The sequence below is a fragment of the Dipodomys ordii genome, unplaced genomic scaffold (genome assembly GCF_000151885.1).
Source record: "Dipodomys ordii isolate 6190 unplaced genomic scaffold, Dord_2.0 Scaffold47, whole genome shotgun sequence".
NCBI classification, from domain to species: domain Eukaryota; kingdom Metazoa; phylum Chordata; class Mammalia; order Rodentia; family Heteromyidae; genus Dipodomys; species Dipodomys ordii.
In genome coordinates, this window is record NW_012267263.1 from 11,346,520 (window position 1) to 11,373,739 (window position 27,220).

Genomic DNA, 27,220 nt, shown 5'->3' on the forward strand with positions numbered 1-27,220 from the left:
CCAGTACTGCCGTGCAGTGCCATGTGGTGCAGTGCAGTGCAATCCATGTCCTTTCTGGATGCTTATTAACATAAGCAGTTGTTTCTCTAGGTTGTGTAGTTAGAAGTTGAACTGCTGGGTCAAAAATTATTCGCATGGCCTGGAGCTGGTGGCTCATGCCTATAGTTTTAGCTAATCGGAAGGCAGAGATCTGAGGATCACAGTTCAAAGCCAGCCCCGGTAAGAAAATCTTGAGACTCTTATCTCCAATTAACTCCCTACCAAAAAGCTGGAAGGAGAGCTGTGGCTCAAGTGGTAGAGCAATAGCTTGAGCAAAAGCTCAAGGATAGTGCTCAGGCCCTGAGTTCAAGCTCCAGACCAGCACAAAAATATTCATATTTTAGGTTTTAGTGGGCATTGCCAAATTTGACCCCCCCCCCAAAAAAAAATGTGTATCAGTTTATACTCCCACCAACGCAAATGAAATTACTTTGTGTTAGGGAATATTATACTATTTTTTATTTTGGAAAATTTGATGGCTAAAAAAAGAATCTTTTTACATTTCAACAGGGAAGTAGAAACAGCATCATTCCATATGTTGATTGGCTATTTAAGTCTCTTTCTTTCTGCCAATTAGTTTCAGGGAATTGTAGAAGCATTTCTGACATTTTACAAAATCACTTGTCCATGAAATAGATTTCAAAGATTTTTGCCCAATCTGTAGCACATTTTTCCTTTTGCTTATATCTTTTTGATATATAAAAGTGATTTCATTTGAATGACTATAGATTTGTCAATCTATGACTTGGATTTCGTGTCGTGGCTAGAAAAGCTTTCTCTATCCCTGCAGTTATAAAAATATTCTCTGACATTTTCTCTTTATATTTTTAGAATTGTGTTTTTAGTTCATCGGGAATCTATTTTTATGAATGGTGTTTGTGTAAAAGGGTCTCATTTGGGTTTTTTTTTCCTTCCTAAATGGATGGCCTATTTTCCCAGCATCATTTCCTAAATAGTTCATTTTTTTTCCTCCTTCTGCCTTATATATGCTAGATTTTCATGCAAACATGAATCTGATCTTGAACTTGTTTTTTCTGTTCTATGACCCTTTTTGCTATTTGGATGCTTTTACATCCTTCCATCCCTTTCAGTCTGTAATCACAGCAATCTAGCTTCTACTGGTATTTCTCCTGGGTTTATTCTTCCTGAATATACTCATGACCTTCATATCAAATACAGTGGTTATTTTTCTGATCTGATTTTTCTGGACACCATTTATAATTTCCTCCTATATGCTGCATGATACAAGTCTTCCCTTTATTCTTCTATCAATTAAAATTATAACCATAGTAACACCTTGAGTTTGTGAGGTAGTCCATGCCAGGTGCTGCTTAAGCATGTTTCATGCTATGAGTGTGTGTGTGAGTGTGAGTGTGTGTGTGTGTGTGTGTACAGACTAGTATTGGGACTTGGACTCAGGGCCTTGGCACTGTCCCTGAGTTTCTTTTGCTCAAAGCTAGCACTCTACCACTTGAGCCACAGCGCCAATTCTGGCTTTTTCTGTTTATGAGGAATCGAACCCAATACTTCATGCATGCTAGGCAAACACTCTACCACTAAGCCACCTTCCCAGCCCTCTCTGCAATTTTTATTTCCTCAAGGATAGCATTCTACCACTTGAGCCACAATACCACTTCTGATTATTTTTGTTGTTAATTGGAGATAAGAGTCTTGTAAACTTTCTTGCTTAGGTTAGCTTTGAACCGAAATCCTCAGATCTCAGATTAATGAGCAGCTAGGATTTACACGCAAGAGCCACTGGTGCCCCGCCCCCTTTTTATGGTATTCTTGTCAAGTAGAATTCATCACAGCCCTTTATGTAAGGTTATTATGGTCATTAGCCTCATTGTACATGTGACTAGAAATGGAGGCCCAGAGAATTTCAGTATCTTGCCTAAGGTCTCTGGATTAACTAATAAATAGCCATGAAGATGGGCACTAGTGGCTCACACTTGTAATCCTAGCTACTCAGAGGCTGAGATCTGAGGATCAAGGTGGGAAGCCAGCCCAAGCAGGAAAGTCTGTGGAACTCTTATCTCCAATTAACAACCAAAAACCAGAAGTGGAGGTGTGGCTAAAGTGGTAGAGCACTAGCCTTGAGTAAAAGTTCAGAGACACACTCGTGCCGAGTTCAAGCTCCAATACTGATACAATAAGCAAACAAACAAACAAAGAAATTAAAAGTAGATTTGCCTCTAAGGGCAGTATCCATTCAGTCCCCCCAAGCCATCATTAAGGCATTGTCCAATACTAGATATGTTGAATAAATGAAACTGAAAAGGCTGTGACAAACTTAATTGAGAAGTTCCTGAAAATCTGCAGCTGAGATCAAGCACATTGTGGCCCAACTACTCAACCAACGGTGCAAAGTCTAATTATCTTCATGCTAACAAGATTAGTATGATTAGCATGATAGCATATAACTAAAATCCCAACCTGGGAAGCTTCAGGCAGGAGGATCTCTAGTTAGAAGCCAACCTAGGTCACATAGTGAATTCCAGCTCAGACAGAGGAAGAAAAAAGAAAACACAGAAGGAAGGGAGAGGCAGAGATCTTTCTAGAATCTCAAATGAAAAAGAGTATTTATATCATCTTAAGGAGCTACATATATTCATAAGGAATAGAAATTGTTCCTCTTGTGTGGAAGCAGACCTAAAAATATATATACAAATATAAACAACCCCATCACTGTAATTATGGGATTGTCTATGGAGAGGAGGAGAAAAAAAGGGAAAGATGACAATATATATATATATATATATACTTTTTAATGTTTTTAATGTTCATATATTTTTGTGTGCGTGCATGTGTGTGGCATGCACGCTAGTCCTGGGGTTTAAACTGAGGGCCTGGGCACTGTCCCTGAGCTCTTTTGCTCAAGGCTAGTGCTCTACCACTTTGAGCTACAATTCTACATCCAGTTTTCTGGTGGTTAATTGAAGAAAAGAGTCTTTCAGGGGCTGGAAATGTGGCTTAGTGGTAGAGTGCTTACCTAGCAGGCATGAAGCCCTGGATTTGATAGTACCACATAAACAGAGAAAGCTGGAAATGGCTCTGTGGCTCAAGTGGTAGAGCTCTAGCCTTGAGCAAAAGAAGCTCAGGGACAGTGCCCAGGCCCTGTGTTCAAGCCCCAGGACTGGCAAAAAAAAAAAAGAAATGCATAATAAAACCCATTCCCAAAATCTGTAAAAAAAAAAAAAAAAAAAAAAGTTTAATGAGGGAAGAACACAAAGGGGAATAAGAGTAATAGCCAAGTGCTGGCAGCTCATGCCTGTAATCCTAGTTACTCAGAAGGCTGAGATCTGAGGATCTAAGTTTAAAGCCAGGCCAGACAGGAAAGTCCATGAGACTTTTATATTAATTACCAAAATTAACTACCAATTAATTACCAAAAAGCAGAAGTAGAGCTGTGGCTCAAGTGGTAGAGAGCTAGCCTTGAGCATAGATGCTCAGTGACAGTGCCCAAACCCTGATTTCATGCCCCAGGACCAGCACAAAAAAAGAAAAGAAAAATGAAAGTAAAAGATGGATGAATATGATCAAAGTACACAATACATGTGCAAACATATCACAGTGAAACCCCTTTGTACAGTTAATGAATAAGCTAAAAATAATTTTTAAAAACAAAATAATAATAGAATAGCCAGGTGTCAGAGGCCCCCACCTATACGCCTAGACACACAGAAGGTTGAGATTTGAGGATCATTGGTTTGAAGCCAGACCAGGCAGGAAAGGCTGTGAGACTTATCTCTAATTAGCTACAAAAAACTAGAAATGAAGCTGTAGCTCAACATGGTACAGCGCTAGCCTGAAACAAAATAGCCCAGGGACAGTGCCTAGGCCCTGAGTTCAAGCCTCACCATTGACCAAACCAAAAAACAAAAGAAAAATAAGAACAAAACCAAGTCCCATGATTTTACCCACTCAGTATCTATAAAAATCAGTCTCCTTGTTGCCTATCTTAGCATTATTTTGCTTCTTCAATCTTATTGCTCCACTAGTTTGGTTGGTCTTCTTGATTATCTAGTTTATCAGCATACTATCTGAAAGGATTGTTTTCAAAGGCCAGCCGGTCTTCATCATCTACCTCCTTCCCCCTACCACCTCTGAGGTACTGGAGTTTGAACTTAGGTCTAGTACTTGTTAGGCAGGTATTCTGCCAACTTGAGCCATAGTGAATCTTTCAACAGCTCCACATAAATGTACAGCTAAATCACTTTAGGATTTGGTACCACGCTATCTGCAGACTCACCTCCTCTATTGTCCTCTCATCACTTCAACTGCTAGCCCAGGGGCAGATCCAGATTTCAGAGGGAGTTACACTTATTCTTAACTTTCCAAGTTAACTAATACTACCTTCTGACTAAAATTTGGTTATAGGATCCCAAAGCTTCAGCTTCATTAATTTCTCTGTAACTCTAGCTATCTAGCCAAACAGTTGCAGTTTCCTAGAATACATCAAAATTCTTTTTTTTTTTTCATTAAAAACCAAGACTCTGACGCTTTTTTCTCATCAGCTGGCGCTGTACCCCCTGAGCCACGCCTCCAACACCCACTGTTAGAACTCTCTGCATCATTTTGCCTTTGTCCCAGCAATTACTTCTTCCTAGAATGCCCTTCTGTTCTATCCATTGTGGATCTGGTAGTGTGATTCATCCTTCAGAGTCATGGGGGGCTTTGTGAAGGCTTCCTTGACCCTGACCTCCTCTAACTGCAAAGAAGTGACACTTTTCACCCCTGCCTTTTTGTACCTTGTCCTTTATGGAACACATAGCACTCTATGGAAATTATTGGCTTATTTACTTAGCACTGATCTTGCCCAGGAATGCCTCAAGGACAGATACTATGTGTATGTACCTTATTGGATTCCAAGAACATGACACCCAGCACAAGGCAGAAACCTACAAGTGTGCTGAATGCACACTTTAATGTACACTTGGGGGCCCACCCATGTATACTGGGAAAATGGCCTTCTTTAGGCCAAGTGTATGGAGTTAGAGCCGTGAGTAAGGTACTGGATTGTGCTGCTTATGAGGGACCTGCTACCTGTAATTGTGAGGAGTCAGGCTGGATCCCAGCATCCATGATAACATCCTGAGGTCCTCTGGGCAATGCTCTACTGCGCCCCCCACCCCAGCCACCACCTCCCATCCGACTGCCATCCTTACCTGTCTTCCTTGTTGATCTGGTCCCCAAAGCCCACTGTGCTAACAATCGTGAGCTTCAGCCCCACATTGCTCTCTTGAAGGTCATAGGTGTTGGATCTGAGCTGGACACCAGGCTGTGTGTGAGTGGCTGGCTCCCCCTCAAACTTGGTGTTGAACAGAGTGTCCATGAGGGTGGACTTGCCCAAACCCGTCTCTCCTGCAAAACAAAAAGGTAAGTTGGGATCCATTCACACAGTGACTATGCGGCCATTACACGCCATGTTTCAAGTGTTGTGTATGTGAGCAAATATACACACGACACCTAAGGAAAAGCAGAGGGAAGAACACTGACTACATGGTCTCAATTACATGCAAATGACCAATATGCGGGAGCTACCAGTCACCGCACTCTAACTGGAATTCAGGTCATTTCCATTTTACTCCTCAGATTGTTTCTGTCATTTCATATTTTTATCTAGAGTACATATCCAGAAAAATGTTTATACTAGCTACTCAGGTGACTGAGATCTAAGGAACACAGTTCACAGTCAGCCGAGGCAGGAAAGACTGTAAGACTCTCTCTCCCTGGGTTCCATTCCTCAGTACCACAGAAAAAGCCAGAAGTGGCACTGTGGCTCACGTGGTAAAGTGGCACTGTGGCTCACATGGTAGAGTGTTAGCCTTAAGCAAAAGAAGCTCAGAGATAGTGCCCAGGCCTTAAGTTCAAGCCCAGAACTGGCAAAAATAGTAACATAATAATAATAGTAAGTTATATTTAGGCAGTAATGGAGAGGTATAGTTATGGCTAGCAAGACTGTAAAGAAACACAATACACTTTTACCCGTGCTTGCCTGAGTGATGGGATTATGTGTGCTTTATATTTCTTCCTACTTTCCTGTATTTTCCAAGTAGAACATGTATAGTTTGGTAATAAGAAAATTAAAGAGAGCAGGGCACTGGTGGCTCATACATGTAATCCTAGCTACTTAGGAGGTTGAGATCTGAGGATCATGATTTAAAGCCAGCATGGGCAGGATAGTCTGTGAGACTCTTATCTCTAAATAACCACCAGAAAACAGAAGTAGTGCTGTGGCTCAAAGTGGTAGAGTGCTAACCTTGAACAAAAAGAACTCAAGGATAGTGACCAGGACCTGAGTTCAAGCCCCAGGACTAGAGAAAGGAAGGAAGGAAGGAAGGAAGGAAGGAAGCCCCCTCCTTCCTACCCCTCCTCACTCTTCCCAGGCACTCTGTATATATCCCAAATGTGTCTCCAGTAGGAAGACTGAGTCTGCCCTAGGCTTCTCCTCAGGCCTGCTTGAGCCTTCTAGTGGTACTATTTTTAGCTAATGGGGGGAGGGGGAACAGCACAAATTACTGTTCTCCTTAAATTTCAAACAAACCAGTCATTTGTTTGTTTAACTAATAGGCTTTGGGACACTAATAAATTAAAGCACTGGAATTTGAAAAGTCTGGAATTTCATGAGAGGGAGATGAATGGGGGAAGGGCTGGGGCTGACTGACAAAGGTTTGGGGAGGTTATTTTTGGGAACTCCAGGACCTATCAAGGCCCTGCCCTGAAGCCACTTTGGGAATGAGACATCATAAGGCTCAATTTGGAGGGAAGTTGGTGACAAGAGAGTTAGGCAGGAATTTGATAGGAAACCACAAGCTGGGCTAGGCTCTAAAACCACTTAGAATATCCAAGGATCCAGAAGGTATTTGGCCTCTCACCGTACCCAGCCCCACTGCACCCCACCCCATAAACAATTCTGGAATAAAATGTCAGTAGTGAACGACTCTCACTGCCCTTTGCATACCTATGATTTTCCTACACTATCCTTCTTCCCACCCCTCCCCAACCAGGGGATGTGTGTGAGCTGTGTGTGTGTGTGTGTGTGTGTGTGTGTGAGAGAGAGAGAGAGAGAGAGAGAGAGAGCTGTGTGTGTGTGTGTGTGTGTTGAAGACTTTAGAGCTTTGTCTTTTCTTCACAGCTTGCCCTGGGAAGCTCTTCACCTGGAAATCTCCCCTTTGGGACCAACAGTACACATTTGCAAGGCAGTGCAGGGCTTGAGCTAAAGCTGCACATTTAGAAATCCCGAAAAGGCTTCATCTCTCTCCACCCTTTGGGTGTGTCTAGCTTCACATGTTCCAGGCTTCTTTTATCCTGAATAATGAGCTACGAAGGGAGGAGGTGCTTTCAAAAATATCTGTCGATGATGAGAGCATTCTGTATGAGGAAAGGAGAAAGAGTAAGAAGGGGAGAGGGAAGGGGCAGGGGAGACAAGGAGACCATTCAGTTTCAGCTCCAAGTCTGGGTAACATGGTAGATGGCCAGGGTGTGTGGAAATGGGTCCTCAAATAGATCAGGTTTCTAGCCAGGGTCTGCTAGATCCATTAGCAGCAAAGACTGAAAAGAGGCCTCTTTCGTCCACCTCTAATGAATGGAGCAGGAAGCATTTGGGTCCCAAGAAAAATAGGATGAGTTGGGATCTTGCCATGAAAGGTAACAGACTTGGGCAAAGCAGTGGGATCTATCACACACACACATACACATACACACATACATACATACACACACATACACACACACACACCTGAAACACACACACACCTAAAACACACACGCACATAATACACACCTCCTAAAGTAGGGGTGAAGTTTAACTGCAAATGGGGCCAGCACTTTTGAAGTACACAGGGTGGTTACAGCACTGTTTCAAGGTATATTTTAGCCAGTCTTCATAAGTGCCTAATGGATTTTCCATGTGCGTCTCTACCCCCACCCCTCTCCTGTCATAAGCTCCTAACTCAAAGTCTAGCAGCTCCTAGAGAAAGGTGGGCTTGGGGGCTGGGAAGTTGGCTCAGTGGTAGAGTACTTGCCTTGCATGCATGAGGCCCTGGGTTCGATTCCTCAGCACCACATAAGCAGAAAAAAAGCCGGAAGTGGTGCTGTGGCTCAAGTGGTAGAGCGCTAGCCTTGAGCTAAAGAGCTGAGGGACAGCGCCCAGGCCCAGAGTTCATGCCCCACAACCGGACCAGAAAAAAAAGAAAAAAAAAGAGAGAAAGGTGGGCTTACTCCCCAGCACCCAACATAGTCTCATTGGCTCCCCATCCTAAGAATTCTGGGAGAGAATCTCTGGTGCTTAAGAGTAGCACTGCAAGGCCAGACACTGCTGGCTCACACCTGTAATCCTAGCTATTCAGGAGGCTGAAATGTAAGGATCACAGTTCAAAGCCAGCCCAAGCAAGAAAGTCCATGAGACTCTTCTCCATTTAACCACCATAAAACTGGAAGTGGTGCTGTGGCTCAAAGTGGTAGAGCACTGGCCCTTGAGCAAAAGAGCTCAGGGCCAGTGCCCAAGCCCTGAGTTCAATCCCCACACGACCAACAACAACAAAAGAGTAGCACTGCAGAGCAAGGGATCCACCCTGTTTGCACAGCTGGAGAAATGAGGGCTGGGAAGGCAGGGTAAGCATCAGGACTGAAGAGCAGTAAAATGACTGCCCAGATGCAAGCCAGCACAGAAGGGTTTTGGAAATGAGATGCCAGCTAATGAAGGTCTGCAAGAAAAGAAACTCCTGGTATTTAAGAATGGCAATAAATGCAATATCTCAGAAAGAGCAGAAAATCAAGGCTGTTCTCTCTATGGTTCTTGAGTGCTCATGTTCCCAGCAGTGTCAAGCTGGGGCGGAGGGTGGGGGGTGGGGTGGGGGGGATCTCTCTCAATGACAGCCACAAACCCAGCTTGAGCCTGAGATATGGTCCCTTCTAACAGCTGCCCTGGGCTGATACTGGATTGGGGGAGGGAGGTACATGGCCTAAATGGGATCCTGTCAACAGGAAGGTAGCAACTTGGCAATTAGACTCCAATAGGAAATTTGAGGAATCCCAAGGAGTCAATTTCCCTTTCTTCTCCTTCTTCCCAGAGCATGGAGACACTGGAGTTTCTTAAAACTCATGCATACTAACACCCAAGAGGATTTCCTCTCACTTTGCTTAAGGTAGATAGTATTTGGGAAATTATATTTAAATGGAAAGCATGTAATATATACTTTTTCTAGAGCCAGGCAGTAGTGGCTCATGTCTGTAATCCGATCTACTTAGGAGGCTGAGGTCTGAGGATCTCAAGTTGAAGCCAGCAAGAAAGGCTGTGAGACTTTTATCTCCAATTAACCACCAAAAAGCTATAAGTGGAGCTGTGGTTCAAGTGGCAGAGCATTCAACTTGAGCTGAAGAGCTCAGGGACAGTGCCCAAGCCCAGAGTTCAAGCCCCAGGATATATACTCCTTGAGACAGTGTGATGTTGATTTCACCAGCCTGGGTGAAAAATCAGTGTGGCACACAGCAAGCACCCAGGTGGAATCTCAGGTTTTAGAAGACAGAGATAGGGAGATTGGAGTTGGAGGCCAGCCCAGGGAAATGGTTACTGAGACCCCATCGCAAAGAAGAAGCCAGGTACGGTGTTTCACACGTGTAGATCTCACCTACACATAGGTAGGAGGATAGAAATTTGAGGCCAGCCCAGGCAAAAAGCTTGAGATCTCATTTGAAAAACAGCTAAAGCAGAAAGCAAAAAGAAAAGTTTTGAGGACATGACTGGAAATTGCCTAACAAGACAAGGCCGTGAGCTGAAACCTTAGCACCACGGAAAATCAATCAAACAAACAAACAAAAATCCACGATGGGGGGCCGGGAGAGGGTAGTTGTGGAGGTGGGAGGGAAGGATTGGTAGGGGAAAAACAAAGGAGGAAGCAACAATGCTCAATAGGAAATGTACTCATTACCTTGCTCATGTAACTGTAACCCTTCTGTACTGCATTTGTACAATAAAAAAAACGTATACACACACACACACACGCACACACACACTCACAAAAACCACTATAGTAAAACTTAAGCCATATATCAGTGGCTCATGCATATAGTCCTACTTACACAGGAGGCTGAGACCTGGAGGAAGCCAGCCTGGGTTTGAAGCCAGCCTGGGAAGAAAAGTCCTCAAGATTCTATCACCAATTAACCAGCAAAATGACTCAAGTGGTGGAGTGCTAGCTACAATCAAGAAAGCCAAGTGAAAAAGCTTCTGCACAGCTAAATCTATTGCAACTAAGCTAGAAAGACAACCAACTAATTGGGAAAAAATATTTACCAGCAATATATCAGACAAGGGGTTAACATCCTGTATATACAGGGAACTCAAGAAACTAATCCCTCCCAAACCTAACAAACCAATTACTAAATGGGCAAGGGAACTTAAGAGGGACTTCTCAAATGAAGAAATAAAAATGGCAAAGAAACACATGAGGAAATGTTCATCATCCCTGGTGGTGAAGGAAATGCAAATAAAGACAACCCTGAGATACCACCTTACCCCAGTCAGAATGTCCCACATCCACAAATCAGCCAACGACAAATGCTGGAGGGGATGTGGAGAAAGAGGAACCCTATTACACTGCTGGTGGGAATGTACACTTATACAACCACTTTGGAAAGCAGTATGGAGGGTCCTTAGAAAGCTAAAGATTGACCTCCCTTACGACCCAGTCATACCACTTCCTGAACAACAGGAACCAATATACAAGGACACGTGCACCTCCATGTTTATTGCAGCACTGTTCACAATAGCTAAGATATGGAAACAACCCAGATGCCCCACCACAGATGAATGGATCCAAAAATTGTGGTATCTATACACAATGGAATATTATGCAGCCATTAGAAATGACAAAATAATGGCATTTGCAGGGAAATGGATGGAGCTAGAAGGAATCATGTTGAGCGAGGTAAGCCAAGAACGAAGAGACAAACGGTACATGGTCTCCCTGATAAGTGGATGCTAAATCCAAAATGTTAGGTGATACGACAAAACTAACAGGACTTAAGAAACAAAGAACTCCTGCTCATCTGGTTGAACCACTACTAAATATCCCCATGCTGCTGATCACATGTATGGTATATAACATGTGAACACTGTTATATGTTACAGACTGTGATAGACAATTTGCTCCAGGAAAGTTAGAATGAACTTGTGACTTTAAATGAGCATCATTATTCCACAATACTGTGAAATTCCAGAAATTATGTAATCACTTAATCACAATCAAAAAAAAAAAAAAACCTCGGGGAAGATAGGGAGGGAGGGGATGGTAGGGGGAAAACAATGGAGGGGGTAACAATGTTCAAGAGGAAGTGTACTCATTACCTCACTCATGTAACTGTAACCCTCTATATAGTATCTTTACAATAAAAAAAAAAGACCTTAAAAAAAAAAGTACAGCTAGAGACCCCCTCAGCCCCGCTCTGCTCCTAATAGCCAAGGGACCTCTGCCCCATCTTCCATTCAAGCAAGGGAGTCTGCAAAGTACCAAAAGGGGGGCACAGACACCTCACCACCTCAAGAAAAAAAAAAAAAGAAAGCCAAGTGACAACATAAAGGTCTGAGTTCAAGCCCCAGTACTGGCACATACATATACATACAAATACACAAACTTATGCAAATTCAGCTGTCTTCCTCGGGTGCTGGTAGCTCATGCCTATAATCTTACCTACTCAGGAGGCTGAGGTCTGAGGATCTGGGTTGGAGGACAGCCCAGGTAAGAAAGTCCTTGAGACTCTTATCTCGAATAAACTACTCAGAAAAAGCCAGAAGTGGTGCTGTGGCTCAAGTGCTACAGTGCTAGCCTTCAGCAAAAGAAGCACAAAATCAGTGCTCAGGCTCAGAGTTCAAGTCTCTGGGCCAGCAAGGGTGGGGGGGGGAGATTTATTCCTTTTCCTCAGCTGCTGTTTTTATCCTGGTACCTTGTGCAATAAAGATATTGCAAGTCATGACATGAAGAATCCTAGCCTGGTCACCACGGGACAGCCTGAGTCACAGCCCTGGACCATCTCTGAGTCCCAGTCTATTTTCCCACAGAAAGAGAAGGTTGATGGGCTGGGAATGTGGCTTAGTGGTAGAGTGCTTGCCTAGCATGCATGAAGCCCTGGGTTCAATTCTTCAGTATCACATAAACAGAAAAAACTGGAAGTAGAGCTGTGGTTCAAGTGATAGAGCGCTAGCTTTGAGCATGGAGAGGCTCAAGGACAGTGCCCAGGCCCTGAGTTCAAGCCCCAGGGCCAGCAAAAATAATAGAAAGAAAGAAAAGAAAAGAAAAAGCCGGAAGTGGCACTGTGGCTCAAATGCTAGAGTGCTAGCCTTAAGCATAAGAAAGAAGCTCAGGGGGGCTGGGAAGGTGGCTCAGTGGTAGAGCTCTTGCCTTGCATGCATGAGGCCCTGGGTTCGATTCCTCAGCAAAACATAAGCAAAAAGAAAAAAAAGCCGGAAGTGGCGCTGTGGCTCAAGTGGTAGAGCGCTAGCCTTGAACTGAAGAGCTGAGGGACAGCGCTCAGGCCCAGAGTTCAGGCCCCACAACCGGACCCAAAAAAAAAAGAAAGAAGCTCAGGGACAGTGCCCAGGCCCTGAGTTCAAGCCCCACAGCCACAAAAAAAAGAAAGTTGAAGTGAAACTATGGCAACTATTTATAGTACACTTACTCTGTGCCTAGTATTGCTGTAAATATATATGTAATTTCTTCTTCCTTCCTTCTTTCCTTCCTTCCTTCCTTCCTTTCTCTTTCTCTCTCTCTCTCTCTTTCTTTCTTTGCAGTGCTCAGCATGAAATTTAGCACCTCACACCTATGAGGCAAGTACTTGACCACTGAGCTAAATAAACTTCAGCCATATGTATTTTTTTCTATTTAGTCCTCATAACAAGACTATTAGGCAAATACTACAATTTGACCTTTTAAGCTTGTAGGGGTGGAGCCTAGGGCCTAAATGCATGTTCCATGAGAAATCTCTACCATTGAACTCCACCCCAACCAGCGCCAAGATACCACAGTGTGTCCTCCATTTACAGTTAGCTTACTAAGCCCCTCATTAGCAGTATGAATTCCCTCTGTTGCTCAGCCTCCCCTACTCCTACTTTTCCTAATCTTTACAATGTGGAGAATGTGTAACAAGCCAGTGTCCCAAACAGGTAAGTGGCAGAGCCAGCAGCATTTCCATCAATGGTAATGCTGGAATGGATGTGTTTAACCACTCTGCTCAAGCAAAGGACTCCTAGGCATGATAGATTTGTTCAGTTTGCCAAGTAGTTCCCTAACCTCTAATAGAAACCAGAGGCTGAGGACATACAGATGAACAAGAGCCACTATCCCAACTGGGCACTAGTAACTCATGCCTATAATCCTAGCCACTCAGGAGGCTGAGATCTGAGAATTGCTGTTCAAAACCAGCTTGGGCAGGAGAGGCTGTGAAACTCTTATCTCCAATTACCTACCAGAAAACCGGAAGTGGAGCTGTGGCTCAAAGTGAGAGAGCACTAGCCTTGACCACAAATAGGCTCAGGGACAGCACTCAAGCCCAGAGTTCAAGCCCCATGACCAACCAAAAACAGAGCCAATATCACAGTTGAGATGGAACTCAAGTCTCCTTTGCCTTTGTTATTTTTCTCTTATTGGCGGTGCTGGGAGTTGAACCCATGGCTTACTAGGCAAATGCTTTACAACACTCTGCTAGAACCCAGTCCTTTCAGCTTTGAATGTTGTGGTAAACAAGAAGAATAGCTCTGAGTTCAATAGGAACTCCACTGGAACTCCAGTAGATCTAGGTAGCCTATGGTTGGGGACAGGTTCTTAACTGGTCCTGTGACCTTGCCCTTTCTCCTTCCTGAACTGGCAGAAGGCTGGCAAACGCTGACATACTCCAGCCAGCGTTGTCCAGCTTCCTGCCTCTCTTTTGGAATCTGCATGCATCAGTGTTACATGGGTAGCTTCCAATCAGCTATGGTGGGAAGAATGACACCATGGAAAAGAATGGATAATAATACAAACCACAGCAAGGTTTTTTGTTTGTTTGTTTGTTTTTCCCCCTGGTCATAGGGTTTTAACTCTGTGCCTGAGCTCTTCAGCTCAAGGCAAGTGCTCTACCACTTGAGCCACAGCGCCACTTCCGGTTTTCTAGTGGTTAATTGGAGATAAGAGTCTCACAGACTTTCCTGCCTGGGCTGGCTTTGAACCATGATTCTCAGATCTCAGCCTCCTGAGTAGCTAAAATTACAGGCATGAGCCACTGGCACCCGGCTCCTTGGCAAGTTTTGTCCTGTGATGCCTCATTAGATGCTGGCTGGTGCTAGCAGCCTGTCTTAGGTGAGCAGCTGCATTTCCCAGACACAAAGTACGAGAATAATTGGCCAGTGACCTTGAGAGAATGCTAGCTGCCCTTTCCTTGCTCTGGTAGAATGCCTCAATCCTGCTTCTCTTGTGTGTTTTCCAAGTTCAATAGAGCACAGTTGAGTCTGGAATCCTGAGCAGCTTCAAAGTAAATATTATCATTATAACCCTTTGTGCTCCTCTCCCAGCCCTTCCTATTGTTGCCATATGTGGATGAATTGTCCCTAGAGGTATAAAGCAATGGGTCCCAGAACACATGTACTGTGGGGTCTGGTAGCTCCTTTGAGGCCTCCTATAATCACATCTACAATCATGGGATCTCAGTACCACATAAGCAGAAAAAGCTGGAAGTGGCACTGTGGCTCAAGTGGTAGAGCACTAGCCTTGAGCTGAAGAGCTGAGGGACAGCGCCCAGGCCCAGAGTTCAGGCCCCACAAGTGACAAAAAAACAAACAAACAAAAACAAACAAATACAATCATGGGATCTTCACAATTTTCTGAAGCTAAAGAATAAGTTAGAACTTTTTTTTGGGGCAGTTCTATCCCAAGCTTCTTTTGCCCAAGGCTAGGACTCTACCACTTGAGCCACAGCTCCCCTTCTGGCTTTTTCTGTTTATGTGGTACTGAGGAATCGAACTCAGGGCTTCATGCATGCTAGCTAGGCAAGCACTCTACCACTAAGCCACATTCCCAGCTCCAATAGTATTTTTTTGGTCAGTTATAGGGCTTGAACTCAGGGCCTGGGCGCTGTCCCTGAGCCTCTTTGTGCTCAAGGCTAGCTCTCTACCATTTGAGCCACAGCACCACTTAGTTTTTGAGTGGTTAGAGATGAGTCTCCTGCAGACTTCTCTGCCCATACTAGCTTTGAACCCTGATCCTCAGATCTCAGCCTCCTGAGTGGCTAGGATTATAGGCATGAGCCACCAACACCTGGCTTAAGATAGAATTTTATTGGTGCTATCCAGGGACTTGAACTCAAGGCCTTGGCACTGTCCCTGACCATTAGTGCTCAAGGCTAGTGCTCTACTACTTTGAGCCATAGCTCCACTTCTGGCTTTTGGTGCTTCATTGGAGGTAAAATCTCACAGCAGGCCCTTTTTGCCCAGGCTGGCTTCAAACTTTGATCCTCAGATTTCAGCCTCCTGAGTAGCTAAGATTAAAGGCATGAGCCACCAGTGCCTGGCTCAGAAATGATTTTTTTTTGGGGGGGATCAGTCATAGGGTCTGAACTCTGGGCCTGGGCACTGTCCCTCAGCTCTTCAACTCAAGGCTAGTGCTCTACCACTTGAGCCATAGCACCACTTCTTCCTTTTGCTGCTTATGCAGTGGTGAGGAATTGAACCCAGGGCTTCATGCATGCAAGGCAAGCACTCTATCTCTGAGCCACCTTCCCAGCCCCTCAGAAATGATTTCTGATGGAGGAAGAGGAATCTCAACCCACTCTAATTATCATCAGCCTCGAGAGTCTATTGGACCTGAGGTACAATATGTTCACACCAATGTGCACAGCTCAAAGTAATAATTATGGGAACCACTTATGGGTACTGTTAGTATAAATCAGGCTCTAGATTCATAAAAATTGTCCCTCTCAATTTCAAACATCAGGCGTGCACACACACACATACATACGCACGCACGCGCACACACACACACACACACATCTGTAGATCAGATACTCTGCTGGACATGGGTATCAAGAGAAATAATGTAGAAAAGAGATCAAAGCTCTCAGTTAATAATGCAAACTAGCATTGTCACAATTTTATGTTAAAAATACTTCGAGGGAATACATTTTATGTCCAAACAGAAGGGTTTTATAACAGTCATTAAGGAAGTTCACCTGACAGGTACGCACAGGCAATAGGTTTGAACACCTGCTCTCAAAGTCCTCTAAGAGGAAAGATCACCTTCACCAGCCAAGCTACTGCCTCTTTGCCAAGTCAGTGACAACCCAGCACTGTGGCTAGGCTGAGACTGCAGTCTCAGCCACTCTATGCTGCTGTGACCTTGGCTCAGCAAAAGGAGGGTACATGAGCATAAGATTAAACCCCATTCACTGGAGAAATGACCTCATTACCTGATGTATATAACCCATCTGTACCTTCATAGTAGCAATTAAAAATTAAAATAAAAATAAAAAGATTAACCCCATCCAGGTGGGACTACCCAATGGCTCCACACACAGGTCTAAGAGGAGTTACTGGGGCGGCCATTTCCTAGAACTTGACAAATATGTATATGGAAAGAGAGAGAGAGAGAGAGAGAGAGAGAGAGCTTAAGGATGTGTGAGGTTTCCTTCTTCTTCCTCCCCTCTTGGAGGGACTGTCCTGTCCTGGGCCCCCCTCCCCGCCGAGCTATTCCATCCCAGCAGGTGCAGGTTTAAGCAGCTGTAGTTGGATAAGGCATGTGTGGGAAGTAGGAAGGGGGAAGGGGGAGTTACTATTTTTTCCAGGCACTTTTTTAGTCTTGGCTTCCTTTTCCTTTGGACCCCAGAAGAGCCTGTGATCTCCATGTCATGTCCCCCTACATATTTCTGCCATCGAGAGCCATTCCGCTTCACAGAGTCTGGATCCTGAAGCTTTCCAGGGCCCACCCAGTTGTGCACTTGGTTGAAATGTTGCTTCGGGTGAATTTTGGTCATTTTTCATCTCAAACTTCAGCACAGGTCATATGGAGGAAGCTCTGGGAGGAGTGCCAAGGGAATCTGATATGTTTGTGCTGGAATATTTCAGTAATCAAATATTAGGGGAAAGAAGGTGGCCACCAGCCAAAGATTGGAGATCTTGTTAAATAGAGATTTGGTGGTGCTAATATGGGATGTGATGGCACATTTGCTCTTGATGTCAATCATTCTGTCTTCGATTTGTTTTGTTTCCTCAATCCTAATAGCACCAAAACATAACTCCTAATTGTTACTATGAATTAGACTTTCAGAATTCAAAAGATTGGTGGGCTTGATCTGGACTCTAAAGCCCCTAAATGGCCGGGCGCTGGTGGCTCACACCTGTAATCCTAGCTACTCAGGAGGCTGAGATCTGAGGATCGCGGTTCAAAGCCAGCCCGGGCAGGAGAGACCGTGAGACTCCTATCTCCAATAAACCACCAGAAAACCGGAAGTGGCGCTGTAGCTCAAGTGGTAGAGCGCTCGCCTTGAGCTGAAGAGCTGAGGGACAGCGCCCAAGCCCAGAGTTCAAGCCCCACGACCGACAAAAAAAACAAAATAAAGCCCCTAAATGTGTAAGTGTGTGAAACATATATTTTCATGTCATAGGTTCTGAATCTGAGACATGGAAAAGAGTCATATCGCTAGTGAGTGAGCCTAGCTTGACTTGTCTGCCCTCCATATTTAGAAGTCACTTTGTTATTTTCTACTTGTCCTTGAGTGTGCAGTGATTCTCTTTCAGAAAATAAGTTGGGAAAGAGTGAAGGAAGGGAGAAGAAAAAAAAAAGCCCAAGAAAATAATAAGCTTGAGGCTGGGAATGTGGCTTAGTGGTAGAGTACTTGCCTAGCATGCATGAGGCCCTGGGTTCAATTCCTCAGTACCATATAAACAGAAAAATCCAGAAGTGGCACTGTGGCTGAAGTGGTAGAGTGCTAACCTTGAGCAAAAGAAGCTCAGGGACAGTGCCCAGGCCCTAAGTTCAGGAAGGAAGGAAGGAAGGAAGGGAGGAAGGGAGGAAGGAAGGAAGGAAGGCAGGAAGGCAGGAAGGCAGCCAGGCAGCCAAGCAGGCAGGCAGGAAGGCAGGAAGGCAGGAAGGAAGTAACCTTAAGTGAGAAAAAAAAAAAGAATTTTTAAACCTTAAGAAAAAAAAGAATTTTTTTAAGAATTTTTTTTTTTTGAGCCACAGCGCCACTTCTGGTTTTCTGAGTGGTTTATTGGAGATAAGAGTCTCATGGTCTTTCCTGCCCGGGCTGGCTTTGAACCGTGATCCTCAGATCTCAGCCTACTGAGTAGCTAGGATTATAGGCGTGAGCCACTGGCGCCCGGCAAAAAAGAATTTTTAAGAGTACAATATTCAATGCAATGGTTGGTTCTGAGCTACACCATGAATGAGTTACTTATACAATCTCTACAAAAATAATCAAAAGCAATTAGCCAAAGTGTTTGAGTGTTCCAGCCAGTATGAAAACTGACTTTATTATGGTATTTATATAATCATTAAGGTTCAAAAGGAAGTCACTGAAAATACACAGGTTTGCTTTCCTGCACTGTGGGGTGAAAATTACATGATTGTGTTTGAAAATTTGGGGTTTCTAAGGTCTAAGGAGACATTCTTAAAGAATATCAAGGAACTGTTGTTCCTCGTGGTTGCATGATTGGTACTTGATGCTTTCCAAAGTGCTATCGTGTTCTCCAAAGATATTGTTGGCAACAGCTGGAAAGGCAGTAAGAGGAACAGGAAGGCCAGGCCTGGGTCTGTGTTATGGCTCTGCCATGTTTTCTTTTTTGCCTGGGGTAAATCCTTTGTCTTTCCCAAGTCCTGTGTTCCTGGGTTCTACAAGGATATAAACGCTACTTGTTCTGCTCACTTTGCAGACTAAGGACCTAAGTAGCTAATAAGAGAGAGTGAGGAACTAAATGAGTGGTTCCTGTGGAGTTGTCTCATCCACTCATTTCACAAACACTGAACTCTCTTTATGAACATATAGAGGGGACTGAGATGTGGCTTCTGAGCTGAGTATGATGCACACACCTAGAATTCCAGCATTCAAGAGGCTGAGGCAGGAAGATCCAAAGACCTGAGCTAAAACAAATGAGAACCTCTCTACAAATTAAAAAAAAAAAAAAGCAAAACAATAACAACTAAAAGATGCAGCTCCCGCAACTGAGATGAGATTAAAGGTGTAGGGCAGAGATACAGTTAAGGGGAATTAAAGATCTCAGCACACCGCATGGGTGATCTCACTTGTACCAAGGCTAAAGGAGCTACAAATGGAAGCAACATGCCCAACACCCTTCTCAGAGCTGGTGAGCAGCCATTTTTCTTTCCTCGGCCATCATAACCTCTCAATTATGACCTGGTTCATGTCTTCTTCAATCAGGCTGAACCTGACAGCAGTCCGTGAGCAGCCTAGCCCCTGTTCAAAGAGTTTCTACTGGGTTTTACACAGCGCTGTTTCCCCCAAGGTATAGGCCCAGACTCTGGTCTAGCCAGGAAAAAAAAATGTAATTATGGCTGGCTGCTTTAAAAGCGAGCAGAGAGCTAAGAGGAGAAGGGGGGGGGGGAAGTTCTTGCAACTAGATCAGAATGACACATTATTGAACCTAATTACCTGCAAAGCCACATCCAGCCACCATTAAGGGTCCATATTCTGCAATAGAATTTCCTGCTATGGAAATAACTCACCCACGCACAGGATGTTGAAGCAGAAGCCCTGGCTGACTGACTTATTCACCAGCTGGTCAGGCAAGCTGTCAAACCCCACATGTCCAGCCAGGGGGACAGTTCGGCAACCTTCACCCTGATTTAAGAGAGGAGAGAGGGGAAAAGATAAAAAATGTGCTTAGAAGCAATCTAGGTCTTGATTCTCCATGCACATAGAAGGAAGTAACCCCCCCACCCCACCCCCTCTCTTCACTCAGCCACTCCCTGACTTCAAAGAAAATGGTCATCCATCAACTTGGAAGTCATGGACGCTTGGGTGCCGGCATCCTGTAAGCTCAGTAACAAACATTAATGAAGTTCCAGACAGAGAAACTACAAAAGAGGCTCAATGGGGAAGGAGGGGAAAGTCAGAAACACTACTGGTGGAACCCAGACTTGGGTGCAATTCTGACTGCATCGCTTATGAAGTGGGTAATGTCTCTGAGATTCAGTTTCATCCTATGTCCATCCTACAAAATGATATGGCTAAAGCCAGGCGCTGGTGGCTCACACCTATAATCTTAGCTACTCAGGAGACTGAACTCTGAGGATCACAGTTCAAAGCCAGCCTAGGCAAGAAGATCCATGAGACCCTTATCTCCAATTAACCACCAGAAAACCAGAGGTGGCGCTGTGGCTCAAGTGGTAGAGCGCTCACCTTGAGCTAAAGAGCTCAAGGACGGTGCCAAGTCCCCAAGTTCAAGCACCATGACTGACCAAAAAAAAAAAAAATATATGGCTAATCTTAGAGGTGAGGGAGAAAGTCAAATCAGCTACTTCTACACATAATAGGCGTGGTTTATGTGTAAGTGTTCAGCAAACTTTCCAATGACCTTAAAAATAAAGTAAATCCTCTAGGATGTACACTTTGAGGATCTATCTAGAAAAGTGTCAGGGTACACACATTAAGAACACAGGCTTAGCCGGGCACCGGTGGCTCACACCTGTAATCCTAGCTACTCAGGAGGCTGAGATCTGAGAACAAAGGTCTGAAGCCAACCAAGGCAGAAAAGTCCCTGAGAGACTCTTAAAAAAAACAGAAGTGGGGCTGTGGCTCAAGTGGTAGAGCACTAGCCTTGAGCAAAAGAGCTTAAGAACAGTGCCCAGGTCCTGACTTCAAACCCCGTAACTAAATACTACACCAAAAAAGAAAAAAAGCCAATAGTAGAGCTGTGGCTCAAGAATGGTAGAGCTAGAGAGCAAGCCTTGAGCAAAAGAAGCTCAGAGATAGAACCCAGGCCCAGAGTTCAAACCCCAGGGCTGATGTGCACGCACACACGCTCGCTCGCGCGCACATACACGCATGCATGTGCACACACACACACACACACACACACACACACACACACACACACACACGGCTTTGAAATCAGGCAGGTTTGCCATCATCTAGCTTGTGACCTGTGACAAGTTATTCAATAAGTTTCTCCATGATAAAAATCAGGAGTGTGTGTGTGTGTGTGTGTGTGTGTGTGTGTGTGTGTTCCAGGGCTTTAAGGCTTGAACTCAGGGCCTGGGCACTGTCCCTGAGCTTTTTTTGCTCAAGGTTAGTACTCTACTACTTGAGCCACAGAGCCACTTCTTCTAGCTTTTTCATGCTTAACTGGAGATGAGTGTCACAGCCTTTCTTGCCTGGGTTGCGTTTGAAATGTGATCCTCAGATCTCAGCCTCCTGAGTAGCTAGGATTACAGATGTGAGCTACAAGTGCCAAGCAGGAACTAGTATTTGGTGAGCAGATTCTATAGGTTAATGCTCCTGGAGCATACAGTAGAGTGTCTAGCATGAAGAAACCATTCAGTTACCAGTAGCTCTCCTTTCCACTGCACTGGGAGGTTGTCCTTGGACCCAGACTAACCCCAGAATGCCACAGAATATGTGTGGCTCCCTCCTACTGTCTCCAAGTTTCCCCATTCCCTTGACTCCACAAGGATCGGCCACACCACTCCCAACCCTGGAAAGGCTAGGGACTTTGCTTTGCCTGCAAGGCCCAAAGCTTTGCAGGCCTAAAGCATGGTGTGGCTAATGGTTTTACAAAACCAGCGAGAAGTTCAAACTAGGGCAGGTTTCCAAGGAGCCAGGAGGAAAGGACACATATGGCCTGCAAGTACTCAAGAAACATGTCGACTGCCAACGGTCAGAGTGGAGAAGGGGAAGGCAGAAGGAACAGGAAAGGAAACTGTGAGACAGCAGAGCTAGACAGGAATTATGGGCTTTGGAAGAAGCCTTTCTGTTGGGTGGGGCTGCACCAAAGCTTTCCATAAGGAGAAAGATGCCAGGAGTAACCCCAAAGGGATGGGTAGTACCAAGAGGCCTGCACCATCTTACCTGGACTAGACCTGATGTTAAGCTAGGTCCGTCAAAGGGCATTTTCACATTAAAAGGAATGGAGTGCCAGGCACCCGTGGCTCACTCCTGTAATCCCAGCTACACACTCAGGAGGCTGAGGTCTGAAGATCGCAATTCAAAGCCAGGCTGGGCAGGAAAAGTCTGAGACTCTTATCTCCAACGAACCACCAGAAAACCAGAAGTGGTGCTGTGGCTCAAAGTGGTAGAGTACTCACTTTGAGCAAAATAGCTCAGGGACAGCGCCCAGGCTTGGAGTTCAAGCCCCATGACAGACTAAATAAATAAGTAAATAGGAATGAGGTGAGACAATATAAGAGCCTCTTAGTACCTACTTTGCCAAAATGTTTGGCTCCAGACAGCACCTCCCCGCAGCTAGGAATCCCACTTTCATAGCTCCTAGTGAGTGGATCCTCCAAGAGCTAGTGGCGGTAACTACCATCTGGCAGGTTCATTACCCTCACATGTCTCAACCCCCACACACTCCCAGTGGAGCACACTTGACAGACGGCCATATGTCATCATTCAATCAGGTTGGCGGCGCCTGTGGTCTCCTCCAACTACCCTCCACCCAGCCCCCTCACCCAAAGGGCTTCCATCACTGGGGCTTTGTTCTCTATTTCAACCCCTTTGCTGCTTCTCCTTCCCCCTTTTCCCCTTCTTTTTTAGTAAAGCAAACAGTTAAAATGAAAGTTTTTCACTGTTTGGTTCTTGGGAGAAGGAACTTAAGAACCAATATGCTTCTCTCCATGGCGCCTCCTACGTAGCAGGCCCCAGAAAATTGGGAGGAATTCAGAGTGGAAGTTTCCTGAGCCATACTTTATCGCCTCTGGCTGCCTCTTCCTGTCTCTAAATTCAGCACCATGAAATTTCAAGTGCTCCAAAACTTCTGATCTAAAGTGGCAAAAAAAGGAGAGGAAAGGAAGACTCCATAGAGGACAGTGTGGACAGTCCCTCGCCATAAAGATTTCTCTCATTATCAGAAACTTGCACAACACCTCCCAGGTGTCCCCTGTTATACTCCAGCAAGCAAAAGGAGGAGATGGGCTCTATTCCCTTAGCAGTAGAGCTGAGACACTCTTGAGTAATGAGAAGGCAGGGCCATGATATAAGTAGCGTTTGTGAAACGTCACACCAGATGTAGGGAAAGAAGAACAAGAAACTAATATGAAGGAGACATAGGAGGATATGGCTCCAATAATGCTGAACTGGCAGGGTAACCGCTGTAAGTGACCTGATGTCATGGTAGTGCATTCATTCCTGCAATCCCAGCACTTGGGAGGTGGAAGCAGGAGGATTTCAAGTTTAAGCCAGGCTAGGCAACAAAGCAAGACAAGAAGAAAGAAAGGAAGGACGAAGGAAGAGAGGAAGAAGGAGGAAGAAGAGGGGGAGGAGGAAGGAGAAAAAGAAAAAGACAAGGAAGGAGAAGAAGAAAACGAAGAGAGGGGAGGGAAAGAGGGGAGGAATCTCAGCAGTAGACCATATGCTAGCTACTAAGCACCAATGCTAAGCCTTAGCACAAGTGAGGCCTTGGGTTGCATGCCTAGCACTGCAGACAAGAAAGGAACAGATTTGAGGTTGTCCTAACTGAGGTCTGAGATCCACTGAGTAACCAGGCCGAGGGAATAAGAAACCAAAGCTGGCTACCAGGTCTAAGTCTGGGAGCTCTGGCTGATAGCACCACAGATAGAAGGAAAGAAGCCAAGAAAAGAAGTTTGTTTAGTAGGATGTCAAGGGATGTGCTTTTAAATAAACCGTTATTCAAAAAATTGCACTTACCAGGCTTTTCTGTATTTTTATTTTGTTCTGTGTGTGTGTGTGTGTGTGTGTGTGTGTGTGTGTGTGTGTGTGTGTGTGTTGTATATGCACTCTACCTGGGTGTTGCCCCTTAGCTTTTTCTCTCAAGGGTTGTGCTCTGCCACTTGAGCCAAAAGCTCTACTTCTGGCTTTTTGTTGGTTAATTGGAACTAACGGTCTCCTGGACTTTCCTGCTCAAGTTGGCTTCAAACCAAGATCCTCAGATCTCTCAGCCTCTTGCATAGCTAGGATTACAGGGGAGAGCTGCTAACACCTGGTAGGCTTTATATTTTATAGAAATAATCAAGCTCCATTGGAAAAATTCTCATACAGAAATTATTTTTAAAAATAAAATTAAAATCACCCATAATATTATTCTCCAGGGATAATCATTTAATATTTATATGTATTTCCCTCCAGTCTATATACCTTTATTTAAAAGAACAGGGATATTCCTCTATATTCCTTTTCATAATCTGACTTAATCTGACATAATACAGAAGGGTGTTTTCTTGAGTAATAAAGTATAAATAAATTCTTATTTTTATTGGCCATATAGCCTTTCCTTTCTTTTTCATTTCCTTTTTGTTTTTGCTTTTTTTTTTTTTTTTTTGCCGGTTGTGGGGCCTGAACTCTGGGTCTGGGCACTGTCTCTCAGCTCTTCAGCTCAAGGCTACTGCTCTACAATTTGAGCCACAGCACCACCTCCGGCTTTTTCTGCTTATGTTGTGCTGAGGAATCGAACCCAGGGCCTCATGCATGCAAGGCAAGCGCTCTACCACTGAGCCACCTTCCCAGCCCTTTCTTTTCCTTTTTTGTGTGCTGGTACTAGGGCTTGAATTTAGGACCTGGGCTCTGTCCATGAACACTTTTGCTCAAGGCTAGCACTCTAGCACTTTGAGCCACAGATCCACTTCTGGCTTTTTGGTAGTTAATTGGAGGTAAGAGTCTCATGGACTTTCCTGCCCAAGCTGGCTTCAAACTGTAATCCTCACAACTAAGCCTCCTCCTAAGTAGCTAAGATTACATGTATGAGCCACAGTAACATGGCTTAATGGTTTGTTTTGTTTTCCTTGCTACTCAATATTTAAGCAGCAAACTTTTTTTTAAATCTCAATCCAAAGCTAGGTGCTGTTGACTCAAGCCTATAATCCTAGTTATTCAGGAGGCTGAGATCTGAGAATCACGGTTCAAAGCCAGTCTGGGCAGGAAAGTCCCCCATGAGACTCTTCTCTACAAATAACCACCAGAAACGGGAAGTGGTGCTATGGCTCAAAGTAGTAGACTGCTACCCTTGAGCAGAAAAGCTCAGGGACAGTGGCCAGGCCCTGAGTTCAAGTCTCACAACCTATTTTTTTGTTTACTCTCAATCCTGATAGTTAATAGTTTCAAAAATGTACAGTTTGGGCTGGGAAGGTGGCTCAGTGGTAGAGTGCTTGCCTTGCATGCATGAGGCCTTGGGTTCGATTCCTCAGCACCACATAAGCAGAAAAAGCCAGAAGTGGTGCTATGGCTCAAGTGGTAGAGCACTAGCCTTAAGCTGAAGAGCTGGGGGACAGCGCCCAGGCCCAGAGTTCAGGCCACATGACCAACAACAACAAAAAAAAGTACAGTTCCTGCTTTAGGAGATCCTGTCTAGCAGGCACCTTGGTTGTGTTTTGATTAATCTTTTTTTTTTTTTGGTCAGTCATAGGGCCTGAACTCTGGGCCTGGCCGCTGTCCCTCAGCTCTTCAGCTCAAGACAAGGGCTCTACCACCTGAGCCACAGCGTCACTTCCGGTTTTCTGGTGGTTAATTGGAAATGAGTCTCATGGACTTTTCTGCCCCAGCTGGCTTTGAACCACAATCTCAGCCTCCTGAGTAGCTAAGATTACAGGCATGAGCCACCAGCACCCGGCTTGATGAATCTTAGGTAAGGTCTTCATTGTGAATATTAGCCTTCATTGTTCAGAGGTAAATTTGTAGCAATAGACAAAAACATTGCACTGAAAGCATACTGACTTTAGAAGTGTCTTTCCTACTGTCTCACTAAGCCTCTGCCACCTTATCTCTTTCCCCTTCCTCCTGATTAATTGAAGTCCTGATTACTTTAATTGCACTTAATTGAATGTTTCCTTGACTACAATGTGCACAAGGGGAGATGGAACTGGCAGCTTGGCCCAGCACGTCCAACAATGAAACCTTCCACTGTCATCTTGAGTAACAGTCAGGGCCATGTGCAAAGCTTAAACACAGATGCCAGAAAGGCCAGTCACCAAAATTGTAAATTGCATGGCTCCTATAACCCTGAAACCTCCTCTTTCAGTCTATTTTACAAAACCTCCCATTCTGTACAAAGATCTATATACAACGAAATTTATTACAGCATTGTTTATAACACTGAAAAACTGGAAATGCCTGACAACAGAAAAATATTTTACTAAATTATGGTACAGGGCATGTTCTGGAACATTGTGTAGCCATACAGAAGAATAATAGAAGTCAGGTGCCGGGTGGCTCATACCTGTAATCCTAACTACACAGGAGACTAAGATCTGAGGATCAAGGTTAAAGTCAGCCCAGGCAGGAAAGTCCATGAAACACTTATCTCCAATTAACCACCAGAAAACTGGTCATGGTTCTGTGCCTCAAAGTGGTAGAGCACTAGCCTTGAGTAGAAAAGCTCAGGGACACCACCCAGGCCCTGAATTCAAGCCAGGTGCCTACCAGGTGCCTATCAAGGATAGAGCCAGGTGCCAGTGGCTCAGACCTATTATCCTAACTTCTCAGGAGCCTGAGATCTGAGAAGTACAATTCAGAGCTGACCCAAGCAGGAAATTGCATGAGATGCTTATCTCTAATTAACCTCCAAAAAGCTGGAAGTGGAGCTGTGGCTCAGGTGGTAGAGTGTCAACCTTGAAAGAAAAAGCTAGAGGACAGTGCCTAAGCCCTCAGTTTAATCCCTAGCACTGGCACACGAAAGTAAATAAAAAGAAGTTGGAGAATAAGATGCAGAATCCGAGGCAATATAGGTACAAAAAGCCTGTATGTGTATCGGCACACAATGCATAGACATTACCAAAATGACACTTGCCAAACCAACTACCTCAGGGGAAAGGAATGGAAGTGAGGGTCCAGTCCAGGAGAGCTGTCAGCTTGCTTTCATAATGCTTGGTTCTTTTATAGCATGAATGTATTCCCATATCACCTGTATAATTAATAAAAGAAAGGCCTGTTCTAGCTCACTTGGCTTTACAGCAGGAGTAATTAGTATGCCAGGAGTTGAGAAGAGCTTGAACTCAGGACCTAGGTGTAGTCCTTCAGCCTTTTTTGCTCA

General features: G+C 44.6%; 1 protein-coding gene across 3 annotated transcripts in view; it reads right to left on the reverse strand.

Annotated features, from left to right (window-relative positions):
* The window catches only part of Sept6 (septin 6), a 101,048-nt gene that overhangs the window by 62,643 nt on the left and 11,185 nt on the right, over positions 1 to 27,220 (reverse strand). For all 3 annotated transcript variants that reach the window (XM_013019815.1, XM_013019813.1, XM_013019814.1), the window contains exons 2-3: positions 19,746 to 19,860; positions 5,208 to 5,403 (exon numbers count right to left, since the gene is read on the reverse strand). In XM_013019815.1, coding sequence (XP_012875269.1) covers positions 5,208 to 5,403; positions 19,746 to 19,860 — 311 coding nt within the window. The remainder of the gene's footprint in view (positions 1 to 5,207; positions 5,404 to 19,745; positions 19,861 to 27,220) is intronic.